Here is a 27,565-nt window from a genome sequence, read left to right on the forward strand (position 1 = left end):
TCCTATGTTTTGACTCCTAAGGAAATGCACTGCTAAAACCCATTATGCATCTCAGAGTTAGCTTGGGCTCCAGCTGATTAGATGGAAGTGGTTTATTAAACTGCTGACTGTTAGTGACCCTGTGATCTTTAGAGAAAATGTTAACAGTGGGAGTTTTTTCTTATTTTTCCTGTCTCTTATCAAATTCTCTCCTATATTCAGGAATAAAAAAGACATGGAAGCAAGTGAGACTCCAGCATCTCCTCACCAGGCTCCGAGTGTTGATCAGTCAGAGATGTTCTATTTCATCATTTTCCTCTGGTTGCTGATCTACTGCTTTTTAGTCGTTCCACAGCTTCTTAGCAGCAAGGTTTGATCTCCATGAGGTGTGGAAAAATAAAAGACAGTGGCCTGATTGCTTAGTGTATCTGCATATGAGTATGTACCTTCAGGTGAAGCACAAACAGAAACGTAGGACCTGGTATTTGTGTTCACTATCAGGTTCTCCTCAGTTCCCCTGCTGTTGTGCTATGACAGTGTCGAAGCACATTTTATATTACGACAACTGTGTAAATATATATAAAAATGACCTTATTTAGTAGCTGCGATTTTGTACATTTGTGCCTTGCTTTATAAGATGCTAAATAAAAATGGATAATTATCAGTAGAAATATGAACAATTCAGAGCTCTAGTCTTCAAAAATAATTCTTCTGGCTTCATTCACTTAGGTAGGGCCCAACAGCTCTGAAGATGTGTTGTTGGCTTGCCCATGAATCTGGCCCACCTGCAAGGGATGATTGAGATGCTTGAGATGCATTTTCACATTTTCCACAGAGTTCTTTGGGAGAGATGGAGGTAGAGCAGACTTGGAGATGGTGAAACTTGCTCACCAGAGGAACTGACTGTAGTGCTAATGGCAAGCCAGTGGAGCAACAAAGTCAGGTGGATGGTTTATTTGTGGAGGGGGGATAGGAATTTACTTTTATACTGCATCTGTTATGTTTAGTTTGCAGGAAAAAATTGGGTGTGGAGAAGTGTGAAGAATATACAGGCTAGTGGCTGCTTAGGAGGGAATGTAACGGAAGTCTTCATCTAGAGATTTCTGTAGAGAATACCTGAAGAAGTTTGCTTTTTGTATGTTACTGATGATGGCCATCTTTGAAAAGCTAGTCAAGAAACTTTATTTGCAGGTATTTAAAAACCTTCTTGTAGTCAGGTCATCTGCTGGTGAAATCCTAACTGCCCATCACACTTCATTCTTCTTTGTAAGCTTTTTTTTTTTTTTTTTTTAAGAGGAGAAATTAGCATGTGATAGCAATAGTGCATGGTAGGATATCCTAAGCACAGACAGGAATTCGGAATCTCTTTCATTCAATAGAAAATTGAAGTCTTTTCTGTTCTGTCCTGATTAGAGCTGGATTCACCCCTTGAACATAAAAAGTAGATCCTTTGTGCTTGGTGAGCAACAGATCCAAACTTCGAAACTTAATTTAGTGTAAACCAACATAAGTAAAAAAAAAAAAAAAAAAAAGTCTTTTATCTTTCCAGTGAAAATTTTCAACATTTTGAGTCTTCTGATTTTGTTGATGAAGACAGTAATACTTTCTTCCAAAATAAAATCTATTTTAGAATTTTTAAAGATTTTTTCTAAAATATAACATTGAAATTTTAGGAATAGTGCTTTTTCTCTGAAAATAAATAATCTTAATACAAAATTCTTATCCTGAATACCATGGCACCTATTTAATAGCAGGAACTAGCAACGTACAGTATATTGGAGCAACAGTGTAGAGAGCTCTTCACTATGTGCCAGTCTTCAGAGGCTCCCTTGGTTTATGACAACTCTTTCTTTGTATTTTTGCATCTCTTCCTTTGTTTCTTCCATGATTCTTATTCTTCAACAGAGATCATCTGGAGTTGGATTACAGCCTCTTCATTGAACTTTGCAGTTGTCAAAGTTCAATCAAGGAAAATAAGTTTCCTTCTGTCTTCTCTCCCTCCTCCCAAGAAAATTAATGAGAAGATCTTTGGATGTCTCTTATAAACCACTCATATCCGTAACAAATAGAGAAGTGAATGGCATGCACTGATGCTGGCAATTTCATTACACAATATTTTCTTTTAAGAAAGACAAAAACAAGGGTTTTCTTTCTTCCCTCCTACTGATGATTAACGGCTGAAACAGCATGCAGCGATTGTCTTGATAATTTCACCCAATGTTTAAACTGAAGTGTGCTTGCCAGCCAGCCTAGCCCATGAAAAGTTGGAGATTGTGTCTTCCATGTAAAATCAATGAAAATAATAAGTACATGATACTTGGTATTTGGCTGCTTTGTATATGATATAATACAGATATAACAGAAGCAGTCTACCTTAGTCAGCCATTGCATGTGTAAGAAGATCCAGAATAGAGTTATGAGTGATTATGCTGGTATGGTCAGCTGTGCATGAAAAGAGACTGAACTCTCCGGGAGTTCTGACATTATCTGGACCTGCAAGAAAAGACACCTGCATGAGCAGCAGCTTCTCCCACTTACAAGGACTTGTGAGCCTGCATCATTCTTCCACAGTGCAAGATCCATCTCTCACTGCAAGTACCCTGTTCTGAAACTGTTGCTCCTTTTTGGACTGGGTGTCTAGCTTACAGTCTAAAAGCCTGACTGTGAAGCACTCACTGCAGCAAAACCCATTTTAATATGCTGGCTAGAAGACCGTCTTGAGGCATCTGAGTTTTTAAAGGCTGGTGGGCGATCTTTTATCTATCCATTTTTTCTGACAGATCTGTGCACTGTCTGAATAAGGAAGTTTTTCCTGAAAGGCCTGGGGTTTTGAAGACTACTAAAGTTGAACTGATCTCATGTGATACTTTGGCTTGGTAGCAGAATTCAGACATATATGGGTACTGATCTGTTAAGTCCATGTCGGTGTGCTCAGGTGGCCAAGAAGGCCAACAGCATCCTGGCTTGTATCAGGAATAGTGTGGCCAGCAGGATGGGGGAAGTGATTGTCCCTCTGTACTTTGCTCTGGTGAGACCGCACCTTGAGTACTGTGCTCAGCTTTGGGCCCCTCACTGCAAGAAGGACATCGAGGGGCTGCAGCGTATCCAGAGAAGAGCTGCTGAAGGGTCTAGAGAACAAGTCTTATGAGGAGCATCTGAGGAAACCAGGATTGTTTAGCCTGGAGAACAGGAGACTCAGGGGAGACCTTATCATGCTCTACAACTGCCTCAAAGCAGGTTGTAGTGGGGTGAGGGTCAGTCTTCTCTCCCAAGTAACAAGTGATAGGACAAGAGGAAATGGCCTCAAGTTGCACCAGAGGAGGTTTAGGTTGGATATTAGGAGACATTTCTTCACGGAGACGGTTGTGAGGCATTGGAACAGGCTGCCCAGGGAAGCGGCTGAGTCACCATCCTTGGAGGTATTCAGAAGACGTGTAGATGAGGTGCTTGGGGTCAGGGTTTAGTGTTGGACTTGGCAGTGCTAGGTTAACAGTTGATGACGGAGGTCTTTGCCAACCTAAAGGATTCTGTGATTCTGTGATAAGACCGGTTCTTGTTGAGCAAACGTATGGATAGCAGAGTATTGGAAAGTGCAAGTGTTGGGAAGTGTCTGAGGATTACTGGATAAGGGTGTGTGGTGTTCACAAAAGCACCATTACGGACTGTGAGACAGCTATAAGGGGATGGTTCAATGTTATTGTAGTTGGGTAACTTCACTGCAAAGTGTTTCATTGCAGTGAATTTTATAGAAAGTGCAAGAAGAGGTATAGGATTAAAGACAGAACATCGCTAGACATTTATGGGGCAAGTGTCTTAGAGCTGAAGAAATGGGTTAAACAGTCACAAAATGAAATGAACAGAGCCTTTGCCAAATGGTAGGACATTATCAGTGCAAAGACGGGGCAAGTACAGATTGCAGTAAAAAAATGACAATCACTTTTCAATGCCATGAATATTTTTGATAGATTGAGCTCTAAAATGTATTTTTATTGAGTTTCTAGATTGTAATGAATGTGTCTACAGAATTTTATGCAAAGCTTCAGAGTTCAGCTGTTTTAAAAAGATTTTTTTATATAGCAGTGATTATTTTATCTATATATTTAATAGAACTGTAAAACCATTTTAAGAATACCTGTAAAATTCTGTGTATGTGATATGATTATTTATTGATTATGACTCATGAGAATGAACATCGAGCTATGCATAGGTTGCATCATCCATTTGAAAACTGGAAACTGCAAAGAGAGGAAGAGCTCTTAATGAACAGCAGACTTGAAAAACATGGGAAATTGTTTGAGTACAATTGTGTGATTCTTCAAGCCGCATAGCAATATATTATTTTGTGATGTTAACTTTCAGCTAAAGTTGCAAAATATACTGAATGATTAAGCTACTTTCTTCCATTAAAACACTTCCTGAGGCTGAAATTTCAACATCTTGATATTTGGTGTCTAAACGCACTTTTAAATCCTCTACATCTTCTGGTGATGGTCATCTTGCTCCAGCTCAGTATGACTCTAACTTCTTTATCCAAGTAGTGTGCCATTGAGTTTCCTGGGGTACCCAGGTTGTGTGATTTTGGTTTTCATTTCTTTTTAAGGGCTTTTTGTACTGACCCTTACATAATCAGAGCTTTCAGAAGACAAATTTGGTCACTGTATGTGTTCTCATATTCAGGAATCTACTGGGACAATAGGTATAATAGTGCATTATCACTTATGCTAGCTTTAAGTACTTAGAGTCCCTTCTTACCGAGCGCAAATGTGAATGCATCCAGCGATGTGTTCAGATTCTTGACTTCTGTGGAAGTCAGTGTGACACATCTGTGTGCTAAGCACACACTACAGGATCTGGCCCTGAAGGGACTAAAGTCAGCTTTAATCACATAGGACGGGAAGTAGCCACAAACCCTATGCATTACCTTAGGGCTGGAACCCCTCAAATCTGATGCACAAAAACAATGCCACAGACTTCAGTTGACCCCTTTGCACGCGTAAGAAGTTGTTCACATAAATTCTGTAGGATCAATACCCTATTCTTTCTAGGAAGTTACCATGCACTGCCAGTTTTTATTAAGGGAACAGCGGTGGGGGATGAATGGCTGGAACACAATGGTACGATTGCTGGTTGGAATGTGCCTGTGAAAATTCCCAAACCTCTACAGATGAAACCTGTACCTACCCCAACAATTGGTCACCCCATTTTCCACTGGGCTAACAGATGGTGAATCTGAAAGGAGGGAAAAAAACACTAAATTTCTGTATTTTCATGTTGTGCAGACTTTTTGTTAGGTAGATAACATCAAATTCTTCCCCTCTGCAAACTAATGATGATACTAATTTACAGCTGCCTTACTTACAATTTCACATTCCAGGACTTGTGCTAGGGCTAGCTCCTACCCCATGCAGGTGAAGTTGTTCTTGCCAGAGGTTGGGATTTATATGCCCATGTAAAGAACACTGGTGAAGACATATTCTGAATGGGATCACTCACTTACTCTGTCCACCTCTTTACACACAACTCTAGAGCTCATAAAGAGTGAAAAATTAACCTTTTATTCTCAAGTGCCATGTCTATTTCAAGGTTATCTTAATAGAAATTGTGGAATATCAGAGTGTTTCTTTCTTCCTCTGAATATGAAAAATGGGAAGCTTCCTTCCATCTCAGTGGCACTTTCAGTGACTCCTTTCCAGGCAGCTGCTACTGCTGATAATGGAAAATGAGAAGCGTGTTATTTTCTCACCGTGAGGGGAATTTCTAAGTCTACGTCTCTGGAACATAAAATTGGCCCCTGGGTGACTACTACAATTCTTTCCTCATGAAAAGGTTAGAAGGGGCAATAAAAATAATTAATTTTACCTCAGTGAGAAATAGTAAAACATAACATTCCAAGAAAGGCTAGATCGTGGCCTTAGCTGTTGTGTTCAAGTCAGGTAATATTTTTTTCCCAGAGTAGCTTCATTGCTTTCAGTGGGCCTTCCTGGAATCTCTTTGATTCACGGAGTATGTTTGCTCTGTGTCCAAGGAACCATTCGTGGAGCACTGACCTGATCCACAGCTGTCACAAGGCTATCACAGATAATCACTGGTGTTTAGTTAGAAATGACGGCCCAATTTAAATAAATTAACTTTCAAATTATGTGCTGGTGATTTTTTTGCAGGGGGTAGAGAAATACTGCATTCTTTTTTTTTTTTTTTTTTTTTTTTTTTTAATGCCAAATAACACAAGTCAAATATGTCTTTTTGTTACAATAAAAAAAAAAAAAAAAACAGTCTCTGCTTTTTTCCTCAACAAATCAAGTTTTAGTTTGGCATACCATTTCATGCTATTTTATTCTTCTGTGAAAAAGCTGAAGAAAAAACAAACAAACAGTTTTACCATTGCTAAAGTTCTCTAGTTCAAAATTTAATTTGTAAAATGCTAGTTTGCTAAAGAGTTAATGAGGGACATTTTTGCTGAAGAAAACATTTATAAGTAAGGGATGTAATATGTACAATACATGTTTCTCTTTGGCAAGTGGCAAGGAATGATGGTTATTTAAATGAGAATCTGCTAGGTGGATTTGAGTGGCTTCAAAAGACATACTGATGGAGATGAATTTTTGTGTAATTTCAAATACATTTCTTCTAAATGCTTTCAATCAGTGGTATGTATTGAACATTTGCACTTGTTGCTCAAAGCTAATTTTTGTGAGGAAGAAATGTATTCTTGTGTATAGTTGGTAAAATAGCAAAGGGAATGTTTTTAGAAACTGCTACTCTGTAATAAGATTAGTATTTACTAGTGAATAGTTATACTTTATTTTATAAAATATCTGATTTTGAAATAAATGGACAGGCTTCCTGTATATAATCTGTCATCTGTGGGTTTGTCCTTTTCCTCTTGATTTCAGTACAAATCACCATTTTGTTCTTATTATGCATTTTAGTGCCCAGAAGCTATTCACTTTTTAGCAGAGAAGATCTCAGTAAACAGGGTAAATTCATAAACTGTATTGTTTCCCCATCTACCCAACAAGTGACTCTTAATTTTGGAGGAAAAAGCTAAATTATAATCCCAGTCAACAAACAGAATGAACTCCCAAGTTTTTATGAAGGTGATTATATATTACTAAATTTGTTAATGCATAGAAATTGGTATTAAAAAGGCAAGCTTACAAAAACAGCTGTGCTGAATTATATACTCTTCTTACAATTCAGCTTATCTGGCCTGTTTCTATGCAAGAGTCTAAATGTTTAGACCAATGGCTTAGTAAATTACTAGGTGCAAAACTGATTCATATTTACTATGCTCTTCTCCTCTACACCTTAATTCCCTTGGCAGTATATGAGCAAAGGGAAATAAAGTACAATAGAGATGCAACACAGTTCAGAATCAGACCTATGATCTTCCTCCTGACAGACAGAACTATAATGGATAAACAATATATGGGGAATGGCGTAGGAGTTCTCTAACTAAACTTAAGGGCTGTTGGGCTTTTTGGAAATGTTCACCCATTCCTTACTACAAAATGAAATCACCTCACATACTTTCAGTGTTTTTCTCACCACCCCTGCGGTTGCTGGTACCTATTTTGTGGACCATCCTCCCCTACACCTAATGCTTGTAGACGGTAAGAGAATATTCGTAATGCTATTGGGAATTTGGGATATTTGGGTCCAGTGGGAGAAGAATAAGTTTTTGCAAGAGTATGGGATCCAAGCTTTTGTTCAAACTCTAACACAGTGAGAACAGGAATTGTTGGATTTGATTTTTTTCAGTGAACTGGAGAAAAGTCATTGTGGTAGCAACTACAAAGCCAGTCTCCCTTATCCTTGCTGTGTAAACACAGTTTTTGTAGCTTAAAGAAGATGGAAATGCAGCATAGGAAATATAACAATCTGTCTGGATCATGACAGCGATAAAACTAGCACAGGGTTCATTTCATGTAAGGAACCAGTATGCATATTGTGGTTGTAAGAAAACCCAAACCTCCTAAGGATAACCTGTGGGCATTAGGCATATATTCTGGTTGGTACTGTATATTGAAACCTCTGATCTCTCTTCAGTGCTTATTGTACCTGACAGAGAAACAAAACCTAGCAAGAGCATGAATTTCTTCCACTTGCTGGGCAAATACAACAAAATCTGAGAGCCCTTCTCTTAAAACACCAATAGCCAGGTAGTATACAGCAATAATCTTTTCTTGAGTTGCTATTTGTATTGATGTTACAAGGCTTATTTCCAGGAGAGTTCATTACAATGATTCATGAAATGCCTTCTGGTGACTAGGTCTGTTCCTTGGTTAGACTGTACTGTTGGTAGATCTCTGTCCTTGCCAAACTGCACACTTTACCTTGGAATGTGAGGTAACGTATGATCAAAGCAAAATGTATAGCTCCATCTGCTGTAAATACTTTGAACTGATTATTTTTGCATTACTTTTATGGCTGATCTGCACCCTGGGGAACTGATCGATCACTTTGCTGATACATATTTTCTGCACGTTCGCGAGAAGCATCATAAACATAGTAGCTAAGCATGTTTTAAATTGCAAATTGTTAGTTCTTGATTCTCAGATAAAAAGGAGCACAAAAAGTGTATATTTCAAGCATATTAGGAACCTTTGCTTGTTAGGTATGATTGATCTTTTGTACTGAAGCTGCTTGTAAAATCCAGAAATTACCTGGCTTGCTTAAACTAACTTTAAGTCAGTGACAGATGAGAGGAAATTCCCAGTCATGCTCCCGCTAAGCAATAGCTTTCCACATTCAGGAATAGGCACATTTATTATTATTATTACTTATTATTATTTTATTTTTTTTTAGGAAATAGTCATCAATGCTGACTCTTTGCGTAGGGAGAGTGAATGAGTTGATATCCCATTTTTAATATGGATTTGAAAAGTAAACCAGCTGTTTAAAAAGGTCAGAAAAGACACAACAGCAGTTGAAAATATTAAAGTTTTGCTTGCTCTGGGGGAAACATTTAGAGTTACAAACTCCGAGCCACTGAAGTGTGAAAGCACTCTGAGACATTTTTTTTTTAAATTGCATCCTAGGGAGGGAACCAAAAGCTTGTGCAACCTAACACCTTCTTTAAAGTTTTAAGAATGGACTCTGCTTGAATAGAGGTTCTTTCTTTCTTCCAACTTCCTCCTCCATAATCATACCTGCAGCTTTTTCTCATAATACATTGCAGATGTTATTATTAACGCTGTGGTTTAAAGTGTTTGTAACTGCTCTTTTCTGCAGTGATTCACAATTCTTAACTAAAAAACCTGGTAGCCAGGCTGGGGGCCATTTGAGAAGAAAGTCTCAATTTATTTTTTTTCAAGTGGGGTGCAGAATAGACACATCCTTTCCCGGCCAGAAACTTGCTTGCAACACTCTGGCCCATATTTTCTTGATAAGTGCCAGCTTGTTTCGAAGCATATTATTGAAATAGTGTGTGATGCAATGACAAAACAGCATCGTGGCTGGTATCAACAGAAGGGAACAACAGAGGTCACCATTGACTCGCGGGAAGGAATCTCTTCAGAATCCATTTTGGAACATGACGAGATGTGTAGAGCCAAAAAGCACAAAGCGTGGTTTCCACTGGCATAATTTCAAAGTTCTGTAGCATGAAAAAAAGACAATTACTTGTCACACAGTGAGGGTTTTTTTTTAATTGAATTTACCTCCGTTCTAACCTGTACAGATTTTGTCACACTTACCCAACAGAAAAAAAAAAAAGAAAAAAAAAAAAAAGAAACAAAACCAGCATCATTTCATGATATGACTTTTAAAAAGGGAGAAATAAATGTCTCTTCTTGTTGTTGGTTTTGTCTTCTGGCAGTTATCCCATAGAGTTATCATATCATAGAGTTATCCCATCTATAATTCCAGCACTAAAGATATTTTGAAAGCTGTAATTTAGAGCATTATCACTTTTTCTGTTCGGGATTTTAATTAGTTGGGCTATTCTATTCCTTTCATCCAATGGCCTCTTTGCTTTGTTTTTATAGTTGCATGTATTGTGTGTGTGTTTTTTCTTTTTTCTTTTTTTTTTTTTTTTAATTCAAAATTTGAATGCCAAGAACTTAGTGCAATTTTTTAGAGGTTTTTATCACATGGATGACTTTTTTTTTTTTTTTGTAAGAAATTTGTGAAGGTAAAGGTTAATTTTTGATTTGGCCTTAAGCTCTGAAGAATAGCTGTCATAACACATGCATATAGCAAAAAAATATCCATCCCTTCAAAGGAGGGGATAGCGGTGATAGAACAATAAAGGATAGCACAGGTTTTATCCTAACTGTGCTTTTAAATCAAAAACTCCTGTCAGCTGGCATGCTCAGAGAGGAAGTAGCTATGGAGAAAGACACCCTTTTCTTTATAAGAAAATAACTTCCAGAATTCTCCTGGCATTTGTGTTTTGTTTTCTGTGTTTTAAGTATTCTGCTTGCCTTCTCTTTGAACCTCCTTGAATTGGATAAAATTCATTATTTAATCATGGCCTGCAGAGGATTAAGGAGGGTTTCTTTCTGCTTTATTTTATGTTAGAAATAATCAAGAATGCCAATTTCCTTCAGTACTTCAGTTAAAATTGGAAAAATAGACCCATATGTTCTGACAGCTCCCACTGGATAAGGCTGAACAGCTGCTCCTCTTCCTAAGGTTTTGTCATGGGATATAATTATTCTTCCATCCATAAAAAACAGAAGGGTGCCCCTTCAATGGTATAAAAATGCTTAATATTGTGACATTTAATAATATGGGCATTACAAAAGACATGCTCTAAAGAACAACTGAGGTTTGAGCTAGGTAAAGGAAACAATGTGGTAAAACCATAGGCCTCTCTGTCAGTTTTCATCTGAAATCATTTCACAGAGGTTTAAATGAACCTCAACATGTTCCGGTTACCTTTATCTCCTCATACTGATTTAGTGGGCACAAACAGTCATACTAAGGAAGCGGTAAGTCCCCGGCAGAGTGTAGATGGATGAGGAAAGCTGGATCTCTGGTGACAGACCCTTTGCTGTATACCCATTGCATTCAGCCCAACTAAAAAGGGGGAAGCGGCTTTCTACTGCATTTACCATCTTCGTTAGGCAACAAGGATGATCTCCAGTCCATCTGTCAGAAAGTGTGATCTTAGGATAGTCCTGACTTTCCTGGCTGGACTAACACAAGTGTAACTGCATTGCAGTGTCTTGTAGGGCAGACAGGATCAGTGAAACACAGCACGAAACTAAACCCATCCACTGTGGAAAGGAGGTGCCAGGAGTGGGCAGAATGGGGCCAGCTGTGTATATTTACGTTATTTAAAGGTTTCCTGCCACAAAAATGACCACATTGTCCAGATGCGGCTATATCTTTACATCACTGGTGTGGTGATTTGTATGGGCAGTCTATAGATCTGGCCACTCACCATCAGTGCTGTAGGTAGGCCTGTTCAGAGCTTTAAATGTGTGTATCCCATCACTGTGATAAGGTATGGTAAATACACATCTTTTTATTGCACAAAGAGTAGGAAAACTGTGGAAAATTAAGGGTTTTTGGACACTTGTGAGGGAAGGACAGGGAAGAAAAGTTAAACAGGAAAGCTGAATTTTGCATTTAGCAGACAAAATGTGACCAAGTCTCAAACTGTTGCTGTTGTCAGTAAAGATTTGCACTGTTTACTTCCATCTTTGGCACGGTTCTTTTTACCATGCTCAGAAGATAAAACAGCAACCACCAAAACCTCTCTTGTTGGTCAACAATTCATTTGTTGATAATGTAAATGAACCCCGAGAAGAGGGCACCAAGGTAAAAAAGTTGAGCTATTAAATCCATGGACAGCACCAGGACAATCTTAACAGCTGGTGTTGACATTGAAAACATTGACTGGAACTGCAAAGGGTGAGCACAACGTGTTGAGCAGGTAGAGGCTTGTCAGTGAGCCAGATACAGCTTTTTCAAGGTCACTTTCAGACACAGCTGTTCAAGAGTGAAGCTGCAATTTTGTGCTCCAACCCTACAGTAACTGATGACTGCCATTTATGTGGGGATAAGATCAGACAAAAATGGGATGTGATTACTGCATTTCAGCTCTCTGTTATCTACTTCAATTTACATTAGGCCGAGGAACTTTCAAACTCCACATTTGAATGTACAAGAGTTATCCTCTCTATGGCTACCTGAAAGGAAGGTATGGGGAGCTGGGGGTCAGCTTCTTCTCACAGGTAACTGGTGATAGGACTAGAAGGAATGGCTTCCAGTTGCGCCAGGGGAGGTTCAGGTTGGAAATGAGGAGACATTTCTCCTCAGAAAGAGCTGTCAGGCATTGGAACAGGTTGCTCAGGGGGGTGGTGGAATCACCATCCCTGGGGGTGTTCAAGGAAAGGTTGGACGTGGTGCCTAGGGACATGGGTTAGTGGGTGACATTGGTGGTAGGATGATGGTTGGACCAGGTGATCTTGGAGGTCTCTTCCACCCTTAATGATTCTGTGATTCTATGATTATTTGTCCGATGCATCTCTCTGGCCTGGGCTGCAGCTATGGATCTAAGTCATGCCGTAATCAAGCCTGGAGGCTTGATTATTAGCTTCATCTCTGTGAAGAAGGTTCAGTCTTCTCACCAGTCACCAAGAGAATGGTGTTGGCAGATGATGCCATGGGAGGTGGGCACTAGGAAATTAAAATAATCATGGTATTTGAAATTACAATGAACAGTAAGGAAACTCCAATGAGCTAGTTCCGCTCAAGCAATACATTTCAATCCTGTGCCCTACCTTACTGACCAGTTCCTCACACTTACAACCAAACATTTCGCTACATCAGGTAATATTTGGCAGTCTTGTTGCACTGCAGCCCTGTTTAGGTAAGTTAGGTAGATTCAAGGCTTTGTATTATCTTGCAATTTCCCTCTCAGTTTTCCAAGGACTTGAAGCTATTGACGTCAATTGTGACAAAGAAATAAAAGCTGGAAAACAGCAGCATGAGGTGCAAGAGAAATTGCATTCCTGTCTGTGCACCAAGCATTATTAATTTTTCATTTACCCTATTTACCCCATTTACCCTAGATCAGCTGTTTCATCCAAAAGATTTTTTTTTTTTTTTTTTAAATATAGTTGTAGCTTGTAATGTCACTCAAGTGAGTGCTGACAAGAGACTGGAGACCAATGGTACAGCTAGTCAACACTGTCCCAAGCAATGGCAAAAGGAGATGCTGCTGAGGGAGCACAGATGGACCCAATTGCCTCCAGTGGCCCTTTCTCTTCTTCTCCATTCTGGCCTAGCACCAGCAAGGGCTGTCGGTGCCAGCTCCCTGATGAGCAGAAAGGACACTCTGACCACCTGTGTGTATGGATAAGTGGAATTTCACTACACAGAAGCACTGGAGGTGAAGCGCTGCTGTGCCCTGAGACTGATCGAAGTCATCAAGGACTGCTTTTTGCCTCCTGTTGAGTGACATTCAACTCTTCAAGACCACTCCTGCCCCAGAGGAAAGAGCAGTGCCCTGCAGGCGGCCTCACCACCTCCCTACCCTACAACCCCAACACCACAGCGCGACCCCAGCCGCCTCCAACCCCGCCAAAATGGCGGCTGCCGCCCTTCGCCTCAGCGCTGCGCCACCGCCTCCCGCGCGCGCGAGCCCCGCCCGCGCGCATGCGCAAGGCAGGAGCGGGGAGGGGGGGGCGGAGCAGCCGGGTCCGAGAGCCTCGCGGCGCTCCGGCGGGGGGAGGGGAGGGCACACACACGTGAGCGCCGGGACCACCCGGCGGCTCCCCGGCAGCTGCCGTGTCCCGCGAGCGGATTGGCCGGTCGGTGAACCTTTCACCTTTTACCCGCCTCCCGCCGCCAATCGCGCGGCTCCTTTCACAGCGCGGCGATGGGGAGCGTGCGAGCTGCGCAGGGCGGAATTCTCGGAGCGGGCTTGCGTCGCGGGCGTTGGGCGGCCCCCGTTGGTATGGGCGGGAGGGCCGGGGGAGGTGCTCCGTTTGCGTAGGGCCGGCGGCGTAAGGAAGGGGGGGGGGGCAGGCAGGGGGAGGCGGCCGCGCGGGGGCCCAGGTGAATGGAGGAACCTGACAGCCGGGGGCAGCGCGGCGGCGGCGGGCAAATGGCGGCGGCGGCGGCACAATGAGACGCGGCCTGTAGCGGGGGGACGCGCCGGGCCGCCTCCCGTCACGGCAGGTAGGAGATGGCGGCCGCGGCCCGGCCCCGCGGGTGCGTGAGGCGGGGGCCGCGCTCCGGCCCCTCGCGGCTTTGTCTGCGTGAGGGGGACGGGGGGCAGGGGGCGCCGCTCCGGGGCGCTGCGTGAGGCGCTGTGCCCGCAGCACGGCCCCGCGCCGCTCCTCTCCTCCCCGAGCGCTTGTAGGAGGAAAATGTAGCGGCAGGGCGGCGAAGGCGTGCCTGGTGCCGCGTGGTGTGGGGCTGAGAAAGGCCAGGAGGGGAAAAAGGCGTAGTTCTGCGCCGGGGTTGGTTGGTGCCGGGGGTAAAACTGGAAAAAGGGGTGAAGGAGTAGGAAATGCGCGGTGGTACTGACATCTGGGGGGGTTCTTGGTGTGTTATCGTCCCTCATAAATCGTTATTTCCAAAAACTAAATCACCAGTTCAGCAAACTTCAAATACTGAGAGTCTGGAGGTTGTTTGGCACTCTACGTTGTGAGGTACCAGCAGTCGTGTTTGGCACTTCAGGTCACAAGATATCAGCAATCTTTACATTAAGATACTGGACATCAAGTTATGCTGTGAGCTAAAGCGCTGCAAGTTGTAGGTTTGATGGTGATGACCACTTTTAAAGGAACAAGAGAAAAAGGAAAATCAAAACAGAATAACTTTCTAGACACTCTTTTCTTTATCTTACCTTATGCTTTTTGTTTTGCTGTACAAACCATTCTGGGTGCTGTGTTGAAGTGCAAGCTGCATGTATATCTTTGGTAAGTTGAGTGTGTGGTGGTTTTTTTTTGTAACCAGTTGACATAGACACAAACTGGAATGATTTCTAATATGCCACAGTTGTTCTAAATCTTGCAATGAAGAGCAACCTTCCCCTTGTCTGTGTCTCCAGGATATGTTGTAGTCTTCATAACTACAAAAGGTTTGGAGATATTCCTGGAAGTTTGCAACTGGAAGGTGATTATGTGTATATAATCATTGGACTGCTACTTCATTATTTATTAATGCATTGGGTTAAAAAGTATATGCCTCTGTATTCAGAAGTGCCAAGCTGTGAATTAGCTACTGCTGTTTATGAAAGTGTCTTGGTGATACTTCAGTTCTGTGCAAGTGTCAGCCCAGTACTCACCAATCAAAAAGTTTATTAAAAGTTGGAATTAAGAATTAAATGAAAATAAACTGGCATCATTATGACAGTTTAATTCCTTGTTTGGCCATATATTTAATGCTAAATGCAGTTTGGGGATCTTTCCTGTCTCTCTCTTCTACATCAAAAAGGCAGTGTTAGGCTAAAAAAAAAAAAAAAAAAGGTAGCAGTAAAGTTGACTAGGACTTTTCACCTGGGGAAAGAGTCCCCAGAGGAGGGGTAAGGGGCATTGTGCAGTAACTTTTTGAAAAAAAAAAAAAAGTTTTTGAAAGGTTACTGTAGTTTACAGATTTAAAACAAATGGAAGGAATCACTGCTTTATATCATGGGTAACTAAAATACCTGGTGCATCATATTAGGAATGCCAAAAGTTTACTTGAAAAATGAAACAGTTAAGTTGTAGGGGAGAGGGAGAAACTATCAAACACAGAAATATCTTCTCAGACTCAGCAAACATCAAGGTGACTGGTCAGTGAAGTTAAATTCAAGGCTTCCCTTACTATTATACACCTTTGTATATGTCCTCCATTGGATACTGGCAGAAGGAGGCCAACAAGCTGGAAAGATACTTTATCTGACATAGCATACAAACCTTTTTATAGGAGTTATACTTTGCTTCTGAGATCTATCTTAATGCCCTTTAGATTAGGGGAAGAAAAAAAGCAGAATCTACAGTTTAAAAAAACAAACAAAAAACATCACTTTTGTGTATTCTATACAATTCCTGTTTCAAAAAATTGTGAGGTCCTTTTTCCTTGACACAAAGTTGCTTCAGGTGCACCTTATTACAGAGTTTGAGTACTGGTGCTTTGCCCATGTACACTTTCTGTATGTGCATTGATCTGTAACTGAATGCAAATTACTGGGGAAAAAAAAGCATATTTATCCTTTTTAGTAAAGCAAGGAGCAACCTAGTAAAATGGATATGGTGAACGTGGAGTTGACTTATTTTCTCTTTGGGTAAGCTGTAGAATGTGAGTGAGAGCAAGAGTTCAAGAAGATTTTTAGAAAGGATTGTACCCTTAGGGACGAGCATTATAGAGTGATGAGCATTGTAGTGCTAAGACTACAGACTACTTTTATTTATGGCCTAATCTAATCTATCAAGCATCAAAACATATTTGGACATGGGTTATACCATTATTTCATAATTACTGGAGAGAAAAATCTAGTTTTCTTTTTTTTTTTTGTGCAGTTGGTGTGGTACAAACTGCGGATATGGAGCTTGATAGGTTGCTGGCAGAGCAATGAGGTGGCTGCTGTGCTCCACTTCCCTCCTGTCGTAATGGCTCACTGTGTAGCTACTGACCATCTGTGTCCCATCACCTTTGTATTTCAGTAGTAATTTCTTCATACTGATAGCACAGAAATTATTTTACACCCTCTGACTCCCAGCTTTCCTTCCTCAGAAGTGGCTCCCTTTAAGTTAAGTAAAAGGGTAATTGTAGTACTGTACAGAGCAGTGACCTCTGTATAATTGTGTGTGATGTGCTTTTTGAACATGCTATCTTGAAGGCAAATAATAAGTAAAGGAAAATGATGCTTTCTTCACTCCATCCAGACTTCTTTCTTCATCCTTCGGCCTTTCATGCCTTCTGTATGGATTGTGATAAGTCAGAAGAGAATCCTGATACAGAGTAAAAACTAAAACTTCACTTTTTAGCTGAAGTTACTGCAATCTTTGGTTTGAATTCAAAGCTTTGGTGTTCAAGCTGTGCTGAACATTTGAGGGGAAGGGCAGGTGTAGGAATGCCATTAAATAACCTAACAGATGGAATCTATGGGACACAGCAGCATGCAACTTTATTAAAGTATGCTTTGATACCCTGTTAGGTGAGGTGAACTCTTGGTTTTGATAGTTCTTCCATGCCTTACCTTCTGATGTCACAGATACTCAACTTTGAACTTAAACAGTGTATCTCAAACTCTGTTGTTATTTCTGCTCTTTACTGCAGGCTGGGTTAGTTAAAGAATTTTTCCCTGATATTTCTTACCTTTAAATTGCTGCGGTGTCTGGACTTGTGAAGTGGAGAACTGAAGCTAACATTAGTGATTTTATTTGCACAGTTACACAGCTTTTGTGCAGGAATGTTGGAGACGTTGAAATGTCCTTCTCTGGTGGGAAAAGAAGGAAGAGCAATATTCTCCAACTTTTCCTTGCATTTTTTCCTTGCAACTACTGAAGCCTGGGGTCTTTTGTACCTGTTGTTGTGGATTTTATGTAGCTGCATATACATGAATCTGCAGTTTTTTGTTTTTTTTTTTTTTTTTGACTGACCAGTGGGACAGGTTAGTCCCTTCTGACCAAGGCAATAGAACCAAAATCATTCTCTTCATCCTTGCAAATTCAAGAGTCTTGTAGAAAAACTTTGCTCTGCTTTTTTCTGTTCATGTCCATCACGTAGCACTGCAAACGCTGCCATGTAAGGTGTAATAATCAGTTCCTGCCCATGTTTTGCATCTTTTTGTGTCATTCATAAAGGATCAGTTCCTTAACTGAGTTCACCAAATAAGTATGTGTTTGTGTCTGAGATGCAGTGGGATGGCTGCTGGGAATAGAGGTGGACAGGTTGGGACTATTTCAGTCGGCATTGTGGGTTTTTAGAATATTTTTGTGAATCACCAAGTGTCCTTGTTTCTTTTCTATTTTTTCTTTACCATTTGTGTACACAAGAAAATCCCCAACGTTTACTGTTAAAAATTAAGACCTGGTTTCCATTGCCTGTCTCTCTTTTGGAGTCTCTTATTCCTGATAAAATGTCAACCCATGTAGAGTTTGCTCAGCAGAGATACTAAAACCTGACTGGGTAGCAGTAAACATTGTCTCCTTGAAAATTCAAGAATTAATGATTAAAAAAAATAATCTTTATGAAAGCTGGCTGGAGTTTTAGACCTACTTGCTGATAACATAAATGTCTGTTCCCCATAGGAAGAGAGGCAAATACAGGTTGTTTTCTGAAGTTAACTTGTTTGACTCCATTGAGCTGATTAGGCTATGCAAACGTGTGTGGGCTGGCTAACTTTGCAATTCATGTTTCTCTTTCATTTGCAACAGCCTCCCTCCCTCACCTGTATTCTAGATCAAGTTTCTTACAGCTTTCTTGTAACTGTTGCGGGCTCTTTTGGCTGTGTACTTTCTTCAAGAAGAAGTGAACAATCCAAGTCTGCTTCATAGTTGATGCTTAGAAACTTCTAGAGGTGATCTGCAGTGGTCTAGATTCAGGTATCTCTCTCTTTTTGGCCCATCCTCAGAGTTTAACTTTCAAGTGCTTAAATCAAGGACAGTTACTAGATGTTTGTATTCCTCCTTTGTACATTAGGAGAATTAGATACATTTAAGCTGACTTGTTCTGGCTTTATAGAAGTTCAATCATCTCTGCGCTAACATCCTTATTGTTAAAGATGACCAAGTATAATTATTCTCAAGTGAGACTCTTAGTTCCTCACTTAAGTTTTGTATTTCTGAGTGGCCAAATTTGTCTGCCTTGCCAGCTTCATGGTCACTAGCTAGTAGGTTTTTCTTTGTGGAAGAGGACATAAGGGAAAGCAAATGTATTCAATACAACTGAGTTTTAGCCTCGGTGTTTTTTGTTTTTTTTTTTTTCCCTCTGGTTACCTACAACCTTTTGCCACCATGGCACTGAAGTTAAATGCCCGTATTGCTGATCTGCTCTGTGAAGTTATTAATCAGGAAGTGATATGATCTCTTGGAAAGACTTGGGGCGGACAGCACATGCCCCTCCCATTACTGAAGATCACTTTTAGTTACTATTGCTGTCTGACTTAGTACTGTCAAAATGATCTCCAAGGCCTTAGAAGCTGACTAGTGAAGGTGAATAATGGGCATGAAAAAGTACACCACTTGAAAAACATAACTTGATTAGAAACCTTGTTTCTGCCACGTGCTGTATGAGTCCCTGGGAGGATCTGTGTGTATTTCGTACTTATTTATTGTTCTTACTACTAATGCTTTCCTGTTTCTGTGGTGCTAAACAAGGAGAGAATTGACCTGAGGAAATGAATAGTTTCAACCTGGAGTCAACCTGAATGGCAGAGACTGTAAGACGACAGTGACACGAGCATGTTACTAAGAGCCTGGGGGTTATTTTTCTCTTTCTCATTATTTCTACAGTTATTCTAAGCAAGGCCTGTGTTTTCTATTCGCTTGGGAAAATTCAGCAGGATCCCAGGGACCTCATTTTAATTTTTTACTACTTGTAATGAATTTTTTCCTTTCTTCATTGCTCTAAATAATAATGAACTCTGTCAATGTGAGCCTCCTGAATTGACTTATTTTGACACTGAAGAAACATAGAAAGCTGTAATTGGCACTGCAAGAGAAAGTTGCATATTTGTATGCTTTCAAGGATTATAAATAATTAAGAAATGTATACTCAGCTACTCAAGTCCATATGATTATATGCTGAATACATCAGTTGATTTGTTTACTGTGTAATCAGAAAGACTACAGTTTAGTGAAATCTTTCTCTGAAGAAGTGTGACTAGAATGTGCGCTACACAATTCCTGTCCTGGGATTTGAGAGGAAAGAGCTTGAGCTGACACAGACAGAGCTCCGGAGGAGGAGGTGTAGGTTTTATGAAGGTAATGTACAACCTAGGCCTGCATTTTTACCTTGAAGTTGTTCATTGAAAAAAGACTGGGAGAATGCCAAAAACATTTATGAGCTCCCTGGGTCTTTGAAAGACATACAATCAACTTCTAGGAGATGAGTAATTTTCCCTATGGTAATCTTTGCCTAGTTAATGCTCTGCTGTGTAGAGATTGAGATGTGAAACCTGCCTTGATTAATACTGAACTTTCTGGAAAGTGGTCTTCTTAAGCCTGTGTTACTTACATAGAATAGAAGATGAGTTTTCAGTAACAAAATCCGTGAAATTGTCCACGAACTGTGTTTTATCTCTGTGGGTGAGGGCATGCAACAAACTGCTGGATGATTTCAGGGCATGTAGTGACTGGCATAATGATGAAGCAGGTGGTGATTTCTGGCAAGCATTTGGAGTAATGTGCCAATAATGCTACTAATGTATACATTGACTGCCAGCTATTAACAGTTGTTAGAAGTCTTATATCTGGTCATTCTGTTACTGCTGTTTGCTGCCACTTGATGTTTTCTTTTGTTGCATTCAATTAAGTGTTTTTGAACTGCAGAGCAAGAAGTTTTGTTGCTGGAATTTTAGGTTTCTTGTCATTTAGTGTAGCACAGGTCAGCAACAGTTGGCAATAAAGAAGTTGGTCTCTCTTTTTTGAGTGACAGTCAAAAACCTCTTGAACCCAATTTGCTTGTTTTCTGTCACATAGACCATATGATGGCTGTCAAAACGGATGACAACTGTCTCCTCATGCCAGCTCTAATACTCATCTGACACCCCCACACACTTGATTTCTGCTGGTTCAGCAAGCACAAGCTTGCCTAGGTAAAGGAGAAAAATGACATGGTTAGGGAGCTGAACTGTTTTTTCCAAGTTAGAGAAATGCCACAGCTGTTCAAAGAAGGGAAGGAGCAGTGAGAAGAGTGGAGTTCTTCCATCTAGCACTAGGTTGCCATGGGATTAGATTGGTGATCTCATGAGGTCTCATCTGAAAATACTACCCTCCACTTCATTGTCTTCCCTACTGAATCAGTGAATACTTCCATTCTGTGTGAATATTGATTTCTCACATGTTAATTAAAAGTTGTTTCATATTTTTTTCAACATTCCACTTTCTCACTTTTCTTAACTGTTATAATTGGATGCATTATTATAGCTATTGTGTGGGTTTTGTGTAGAAAATCAGCTGGGGTGAATATAGGATATGAGCCAAGGTGGAGGGGGAGCGTGGGGTGTGAAAGCTTATGGTGTGGAAAGTCTAATGGATTCAAACCTCCACTTAATGACATTTCTTTACTGAATAATATTCTGAGGTTTCAGCAGCTTTTAAACAAAGATAATACCACCAGAAAATGGTAGCAAGATGGAACACCTGTGCTGTAGCTTATTAGCTTTGGAAAACTCAAGTCCAAACTTATGGCTTGTATAAAACCTGTCACTTCTATCTAGTGGTAGTATAGAGTGATGATTCCGTAATTCAGGAGCTATTAAAGAAAGTGGCTTAAGTTTTAGAACATCTCTTCCTGTTTTCATCAAACAGTGATTGTGTATTCCAGGATAGTAGTAAAATTAAATATAAGTCAAAGTCTAATAACTTGAAGATGAGTGTTTTCCTTTACGCTGTTTCACATTCTTCTGAAACTTTGATTTTTTTTTTTTTTAATCTTTGTCTTGTTAGCCTTAGGAGCTTTTAGAAACAGAGTGGTTAGGTTTCAGCAAGGGACGGGCAAAACATTGTCTTGACTTTATCTATCTATTTATTGATACAAAAATCTAGCCTGTTTACTGTCAGCATGATAGAGATTTGTAATCCTTAGTCTGAAATCAAAGCTTTAGGACCCCACACTATCTACGACATAAATCTTTAAATACTTCTGAACTTCTCACATAATTAACAGGTTGAAGAAGTTGGAAAAGGCAAGTCACTTCTGTAAGCCAGGAAAACTTTCTGATTTTTCTCTTTTTCCCTCAATTTGAGTAATGATCTGTAAAACTAGATGGAAGGTAGAGATTAGGCTATACAAGTTATCCAGGCTGTGTTTTTCTGAGTTACTCTTGGTTTAGGAGTGAACACTGACTGCAGTTTTTAAAAAAACGCATGAAATTTACTGGCGATAGTACAGATAAGATGCATCAAAACTCTAAGCAAGAATGTCCAGAAAAACAAAGAGTGACTTTCACTCTTTGGTTTTCCACACTTAAAGTAGGTGCTAAACTTTTCTATCCTACTAGGTTTATGGGGTAAAGAGTATTTATCAGTTTCAATTAACAGACATGCTACTCAGAATATCATTACACTATGTATAATTTTCATTTGAAATTGTAGACAATAATTAATATAGGAGTATTTGCAGTTGGTGTAACAATACTGTCTAGAAGGTTAACTAAAAAGACAAAAGTCGAAAACTTAACTTTTAAAGAAAATAAATATTTTATACTTTTTATTCTAACTAGGTGTTGCATGACCATGGAGGTAATACTCAAAACAGTAAATCCTTTTTCCAGTTAAGCATCTGAGGTGCATAGGCTCCTCATGTATGCCAGGCTGTACGTAGTTTGATATGCATTTGATTTGCCATTTCTGCCTAGGAAGGAAATGTGTGTGTCTCAATGGAACTTGCTATGAGGCTTTGAGTGCAAGCATTTCTGAAGCTGTGTGATGTATTAGGGAAACTGCTTCATCTAAGAAACAGCTTTCTTCTGTGTGATTTTATTACTGTTATGTTCTAGATCTGGTCACAAATTACCTGGAAATGGTTATGCTGGCATTAGACAGAGTTGGAGGCAGCATGTGGGTTGAAGAGTGAATACAAGAGGGATTTTCTTGTATGTATGACAGTCCCTGTTCAATGTGTGTTAAGCTGACAAGAGGATAGTGTTTTGTCTCACTACTGAGTGAAAATGGAAGAGAAGTGATGACAAAAATACAGGAGACACTTCATATTTCCATACCAGGGATATCACGTTTCCTTTGTATGTATTCTAGAAAACTTTGACTGTACGACCAGACACGGACTTGCATGAGAGTATTTGAGAGCTAAAATGAAATACCACTGGTGAAAGTAAGATGTGTTAAACCTGCATATGTTCTGTGTTTAATCCTAATTGAAGAAAAGTAGTAGGGTTGCTCTCCTCAGTGACAGCTTGCCTGTAAGGGTTTAATTCACTTATACTTTCCAAATTAACTTCATTGCCTTGATTGATTAGAATCACTTTCTCTAAGGTCTTATCTGCACAGCAGTGTCACAGTTCTAGTAACTGTAACAATTTCATTTCAAAACTCCTTAATACAGATAGTAAAGGCTGAAATCTACAGGTTGTTTTTTTCCTCAGTTTTAGTGTATGTTTGGAAGGTGCTGAAATAGCTCAAATTGTAAATTTTGAAAATGGCCATCTTTTGTATACATTATATGTAGTTAGAAAAAAAAGAGCTTGAGCGTCAGTATTGTATTCCACGTTCAGCAGATGTTGGTCTAAGTATTTAAAGTAGTAAAACTAATCTCTGCATTTGTTCTAAATAACAGTACTTTTGATTTTTCTTATGCAAGAAAGGTATTGTAATTAATCTGTTTGCTAAAGAGAAGTCACATTTCCTCAGCTTTGTCTCCTTTAGAGTTAAGAAAGCAATTCAGAGGAAGAAGTGGAAAACATTTGAAATCTCCACTGAAAGTTAGGCATTACATCTGCGTAAATCATTCTGAAAGTCATACCACTCAGTTTTCTTCTTGCAGCATGTTGGTGCATCTCTTCATGCCCACTCAAATCAGTCAGCTCATTAGCTATAGGTGATAAAATCAAATTATTATTCAGTGAAATTAAAAGCCAGTTATATGTAAATATTTACATAAAGTTGTGTTTAATAATGCTTTAAAATAATTTGTATATAAGTGAGTTCTAAGTTCTTTCTAAATACACCACAATATGTGTAATAGGCAGACAAACAAGCTGTTCTGCATAATGGAATAGACCAATTAACAAGGTAAATGAAGTAAATGTTAATAATAGTGCTAACAGTACCCTCCTAACTTATTGGAGGTTCATATTCATCAGTTGTAGACCCAGGTAATTAATATCAAATAAAGGAGTAATCCTTTCAAAGGAAACTTCAAAATCTAAATGATTTTTTAACTGATTATTTAAAGTTTCCTAGTAAAAGTCGATATTGAATTAAGGGGTGTTAATGCTGTGGATTTAATCAGACCTGCTGTATTGGGATGTTGTGGTGGAATAATTATTCTGCCTTAATGTGTATTATTCCCTTGCTTTTAAATGTCTTTTATTTGGTGTCTTTTGACTTTCAGTATTTTTTTAATTTGAGAAGGAATATATCTTCCTGAAAGTTTTGTTTGCATTCATGTTTTTCTACTTTTATTCTGGAAACTTGTTTCTTTCCTTTAATTCCTTCATACCTAGATTGAGCTTTCATTGTTCTTTGTCACTTAAATGCTGGCAGCATTTCTTCAGATACTGCCTAAAAGGTTGTGTTTGTTCCAGCTGCTGTACCTTCCACCCCCTTGCATGCTGCTTCATGGATCTCTTTAGTCTGGATTGGATTGTCCTCTGGAGAGTTGTGTGCTCAGTCTGACCTATGGAATTGGTCATCTGCAGGGCACGGGGAGGATAAGCAAGGGCAAGAAAATATTCCTCATCCAGTACTCATTGTTAAGTGAAAGTGTTGAAGCATTTGTAGAGCTGCCCAAGGGTCAGATAACAAAAGGTGTCGAGGAATGTTTCCACAATGTGCTGCCCTAAAATGAGTCATAAATGTCAAACACTGATTTTTTTCAACCCAAGTTGGAAGAATGATATGGTGATAAGTGCAAATTAGAGATTCATGTGTGAATCTCTTTTTCTTTCTCCAGAGTCAACATGGTGGAGATACGTTCCACTCCTTACCTTTTCTCTTGTCTTTCCTCCCATGCTTCCAAGATTTATTTCTGTAGTGAATATACCTGCTAAGCTGCATTTTTTTTTTTTTTTTTTTGGTAGGTCCTAATATATACAGAGTAGAAGCTTAGGACACCAGTGGAAAGGGGAGATAGTCCAGGCTCTGCTCATGCAGCTGCCGGGTGGACATCACAGAATTTGGATCTTTCTTTTTCTAAGACCTCTGAACTGACAAAATCACAAAAAATCTGAAGTTTTTTATTGATGACTACCTGCTGTTAGCTGCTTAATTGTGCTGAAATCAAGCAACCTGTAAAATGCTTGCTTTATCCCCTAACAATCAGATGATACTAGGCATAATTGTAGGTGGTTTGACAACTTCAGTGCAAGGTAGAACTGAGAATAGAGCAAAATCTACAATTTTATATCTAGCTATCTATATTTATAAAAACTCTTCTGAATTTGTATCTTTATGTTCTGCCCTGAAAATACAATTCTCAGCTGACTGAATTGTAGGACTATGCTTTAGTGCTACAGAGGAGAGAAATTCCATTTAACTGATGAATGTGGACCAAGATCCTGTAGGTATGTCTGTCTTTCCAGTGCAATATTGTATCTGTTATTCAGGCTAGATCTGGAACTGAAAGAACTCGATGAATATATTAATTCTGAGCTCCCCTGGGCAGAAGGGTTAATTGCCAGGTGGAGTATTACAGTGTTATATTGCTTCCAGAACCCAAACTAACATCGGAAACTCAATTGCACCATTTACTGGGATTTAACTGCTTTAAAACACTATTTCTCAGCCCTGAATGGCTTTATGTAAGAATATAGAAAAAGTGGAATTGTTTAGCAAAAGTCCTTTAATTTTGCTTTCTAACATGCCTCAATCACTAAATGAGTTGATGCATTATTCAGTAATAGCTTTGATATCTGGAACCTCTCTGTTATGTTTATAGTTGGGTAATGCTTTTGTTTATCGGTAGGGATTGCTTCCACTCCAGTTTTGAGAAGTAAAAGGTAAATATATGCTTATCTTCCCTATTTTTTTTTAATGACTTGTGTAGGTAGTAGCAAAACAGCTTATTTCAGTTTTTGAAGCTCTTTTATTATTCAGCAGGAGGAACAGCTTAGTTACTTTTTTTGGTAAACTGCATAGTGTAAGTACACATTACTATATTTGTGATGTACAAAGCTAACATGAAAAATTGGACTAATGCTGCATTGGATTAGAAAGATTCTTCCCTATAATATAGACTTTGCATTAGGCAGAAATACTTGCTAACATGCACATGAACAAAGAAATCTCTCACAGATACCTATTTTATCTGCATAATTCTTTGTCACTTTGTATTCATTCTCTTCCTGTGGAAGATTCACAGATGGCTGACCCCAGACCAGGTCTGTTCTCTGATTTGTGTGCGTGGGCTCAGAGTGCTACTGCTGCTTTGCAGCATCAGCACTGCAGTTAGGGAACACTCACGATGAACAGGGCACTTCCAAACTTCACTGATGTGTTTGGTTTTATATCTGTTTGACCTTCTTCTGTCTTTCATAGTTAATGAGAGAGTGAAAGGCATTTAGAGGAGGAGGGGGGCTTTAAATTTTAAGCTTGTTACTGTTAGGCATCTATGATCCCATGCATAGTGCACAAGAAAGTGTTCCTAGTTGTGTTTTGTGCATCTTAAATATTTTTATTTTTCAAAGTCAGTGGTAAGACAATATTTACTCTCCTAAGAATTCTATTTGAGACAAGTGATGAATAAAGGCATCTTTTTTCTTCTTTATTGAAAACCTGAAGTTATAGAGCACAAGATAATATTTACAAACCATTCCAGTTTTTCTTACCTCAGATTCAGGACTAAAACAAAACAAACATGTCTTGTCCTGCGCTGCTATTTTTTGCCACTTTACCTTTGCTAAGGACTTGAGCTGTCCTATTGCCATCTTTTCATCAAGTAATTTTTTATAAATTATCTAAATTGGTTTCTTGTTGCTGGTTATTTTTACCAACAGTACTACGAACAACCTGTGATGCAAAAATACTGTATGAAACTTCTAGCTTCATAATGTTAAAATGTAATTTTAAAGGCTTCTTTGAATGCCAGGCAGTAAGCAAATATATGTGCCTTTTTGGACAATGTTGAAAAGTGATCAATGCATTAAAATAACTAAAACTCACTAATTCATTATAACTTGTTGAAGTCTTACTCTTAATTTTTTTAACTGTAAATAATGTAAAAGTTATTAAGTTCTGATTTTTATGCATATATTTATACAGAGGGAATAGCATTATCTATAAAATGCTGTAGCTTTTAGTGCAATGTTTGTTGTATTCCAGGTATGTAGCTGCTTAAGGGCTGAGACCCAGTCCTTCTGTAGGATATAAAAGCCATTGCCTTCACAAGAGTTGCAATGTTTTCAGTGTGACTCAAATAGAAAGCAGTAATAACTACTGTTAAATGAAAGGTTATTTCAGTTCTTAGAAAATTCAAAATATCTGGAATCCATGTGAAGTGCTTCATGGTTTGCAAAGTTTTTTGATGGTGATTTTGCACTAAACTTGGTGACTTGAGATTATCATCCAGGTAATTGTTAGCCTCGTTGATTCTTAGCTCTTAATGCAAGAAATGGCTTTATAAAAAAAATTATTTTTCTTGTGCTTTGCACAGGAAGTTGGTTAGCCAGATGTGTAAATTACTTCCTTTTCTAATGATCTTTTCCATTTGGTAATTTGTTCAGATAAAGTAATTCAGATAAAAAATATTATTCAGCTTTGCACGTGTATTCTTGTTCGGCAGTGGGGAATTCTGTTCC

General features: G+C 39.3%; 2 protein-coding genes across 9 annotated transcripts in view; both read left to right on the top strand.

Moving 5' to 3' along the window:
• The window catches only part of CLMN (calmin), a 76,114-nt gene extending 71,694 nt beyond the window's left edge, over positions 1-4,420 (top strand). Inside the window, exon 13 of the mRNA XM_027459404.3 lies at positions 202-4,420. Coding sequence (XP_027315205.1) covers positions 202-355 — 154 coding nt within the window. The 3' untranslated portion in view covers positions 356-4,420. The remainder of the gene's footprint in view (positions 1-201) is intronic.
• Positions 4,421-13,636: 9,216 nt separating this feature from the next.
• DICER1 (dicer 1, ribonuclease III) overlaps positions 13,637-27,565 on the top strand; it is an 82,353-nt gene continuing 68,424 nt past the window's right edge. For 4 of the 8 annotated variants that reach the window (XM_072038337.1, XM_072038342.1, XM_072038343.1 and 1 more), the window contains exon 1: positions 13,947-14,118. The gene's annotated coding sequence lies outside the window, so the exon portion shown is untranslated. The other 4 variants (XM_072038338.1, XM_072038344.1, XM_072038339.1 and 1 more) reach the window with 3 other exon arrangements.

Source organism: Anas platyrhynchos, chromosome 5 (assembly GCF_047663525.1).
Source record: "Anas platyrhynchos isolate ZD024472 breed Pekin duck chromosome 5, IASCAAS_PekinDuck_T2T, whole genome shotgun sequence".
NCBI lineage: Eukaryota > Metazoa > Chordata > Aves > Anseriformes > Anatidae > Anas > Anas platyrhynchos.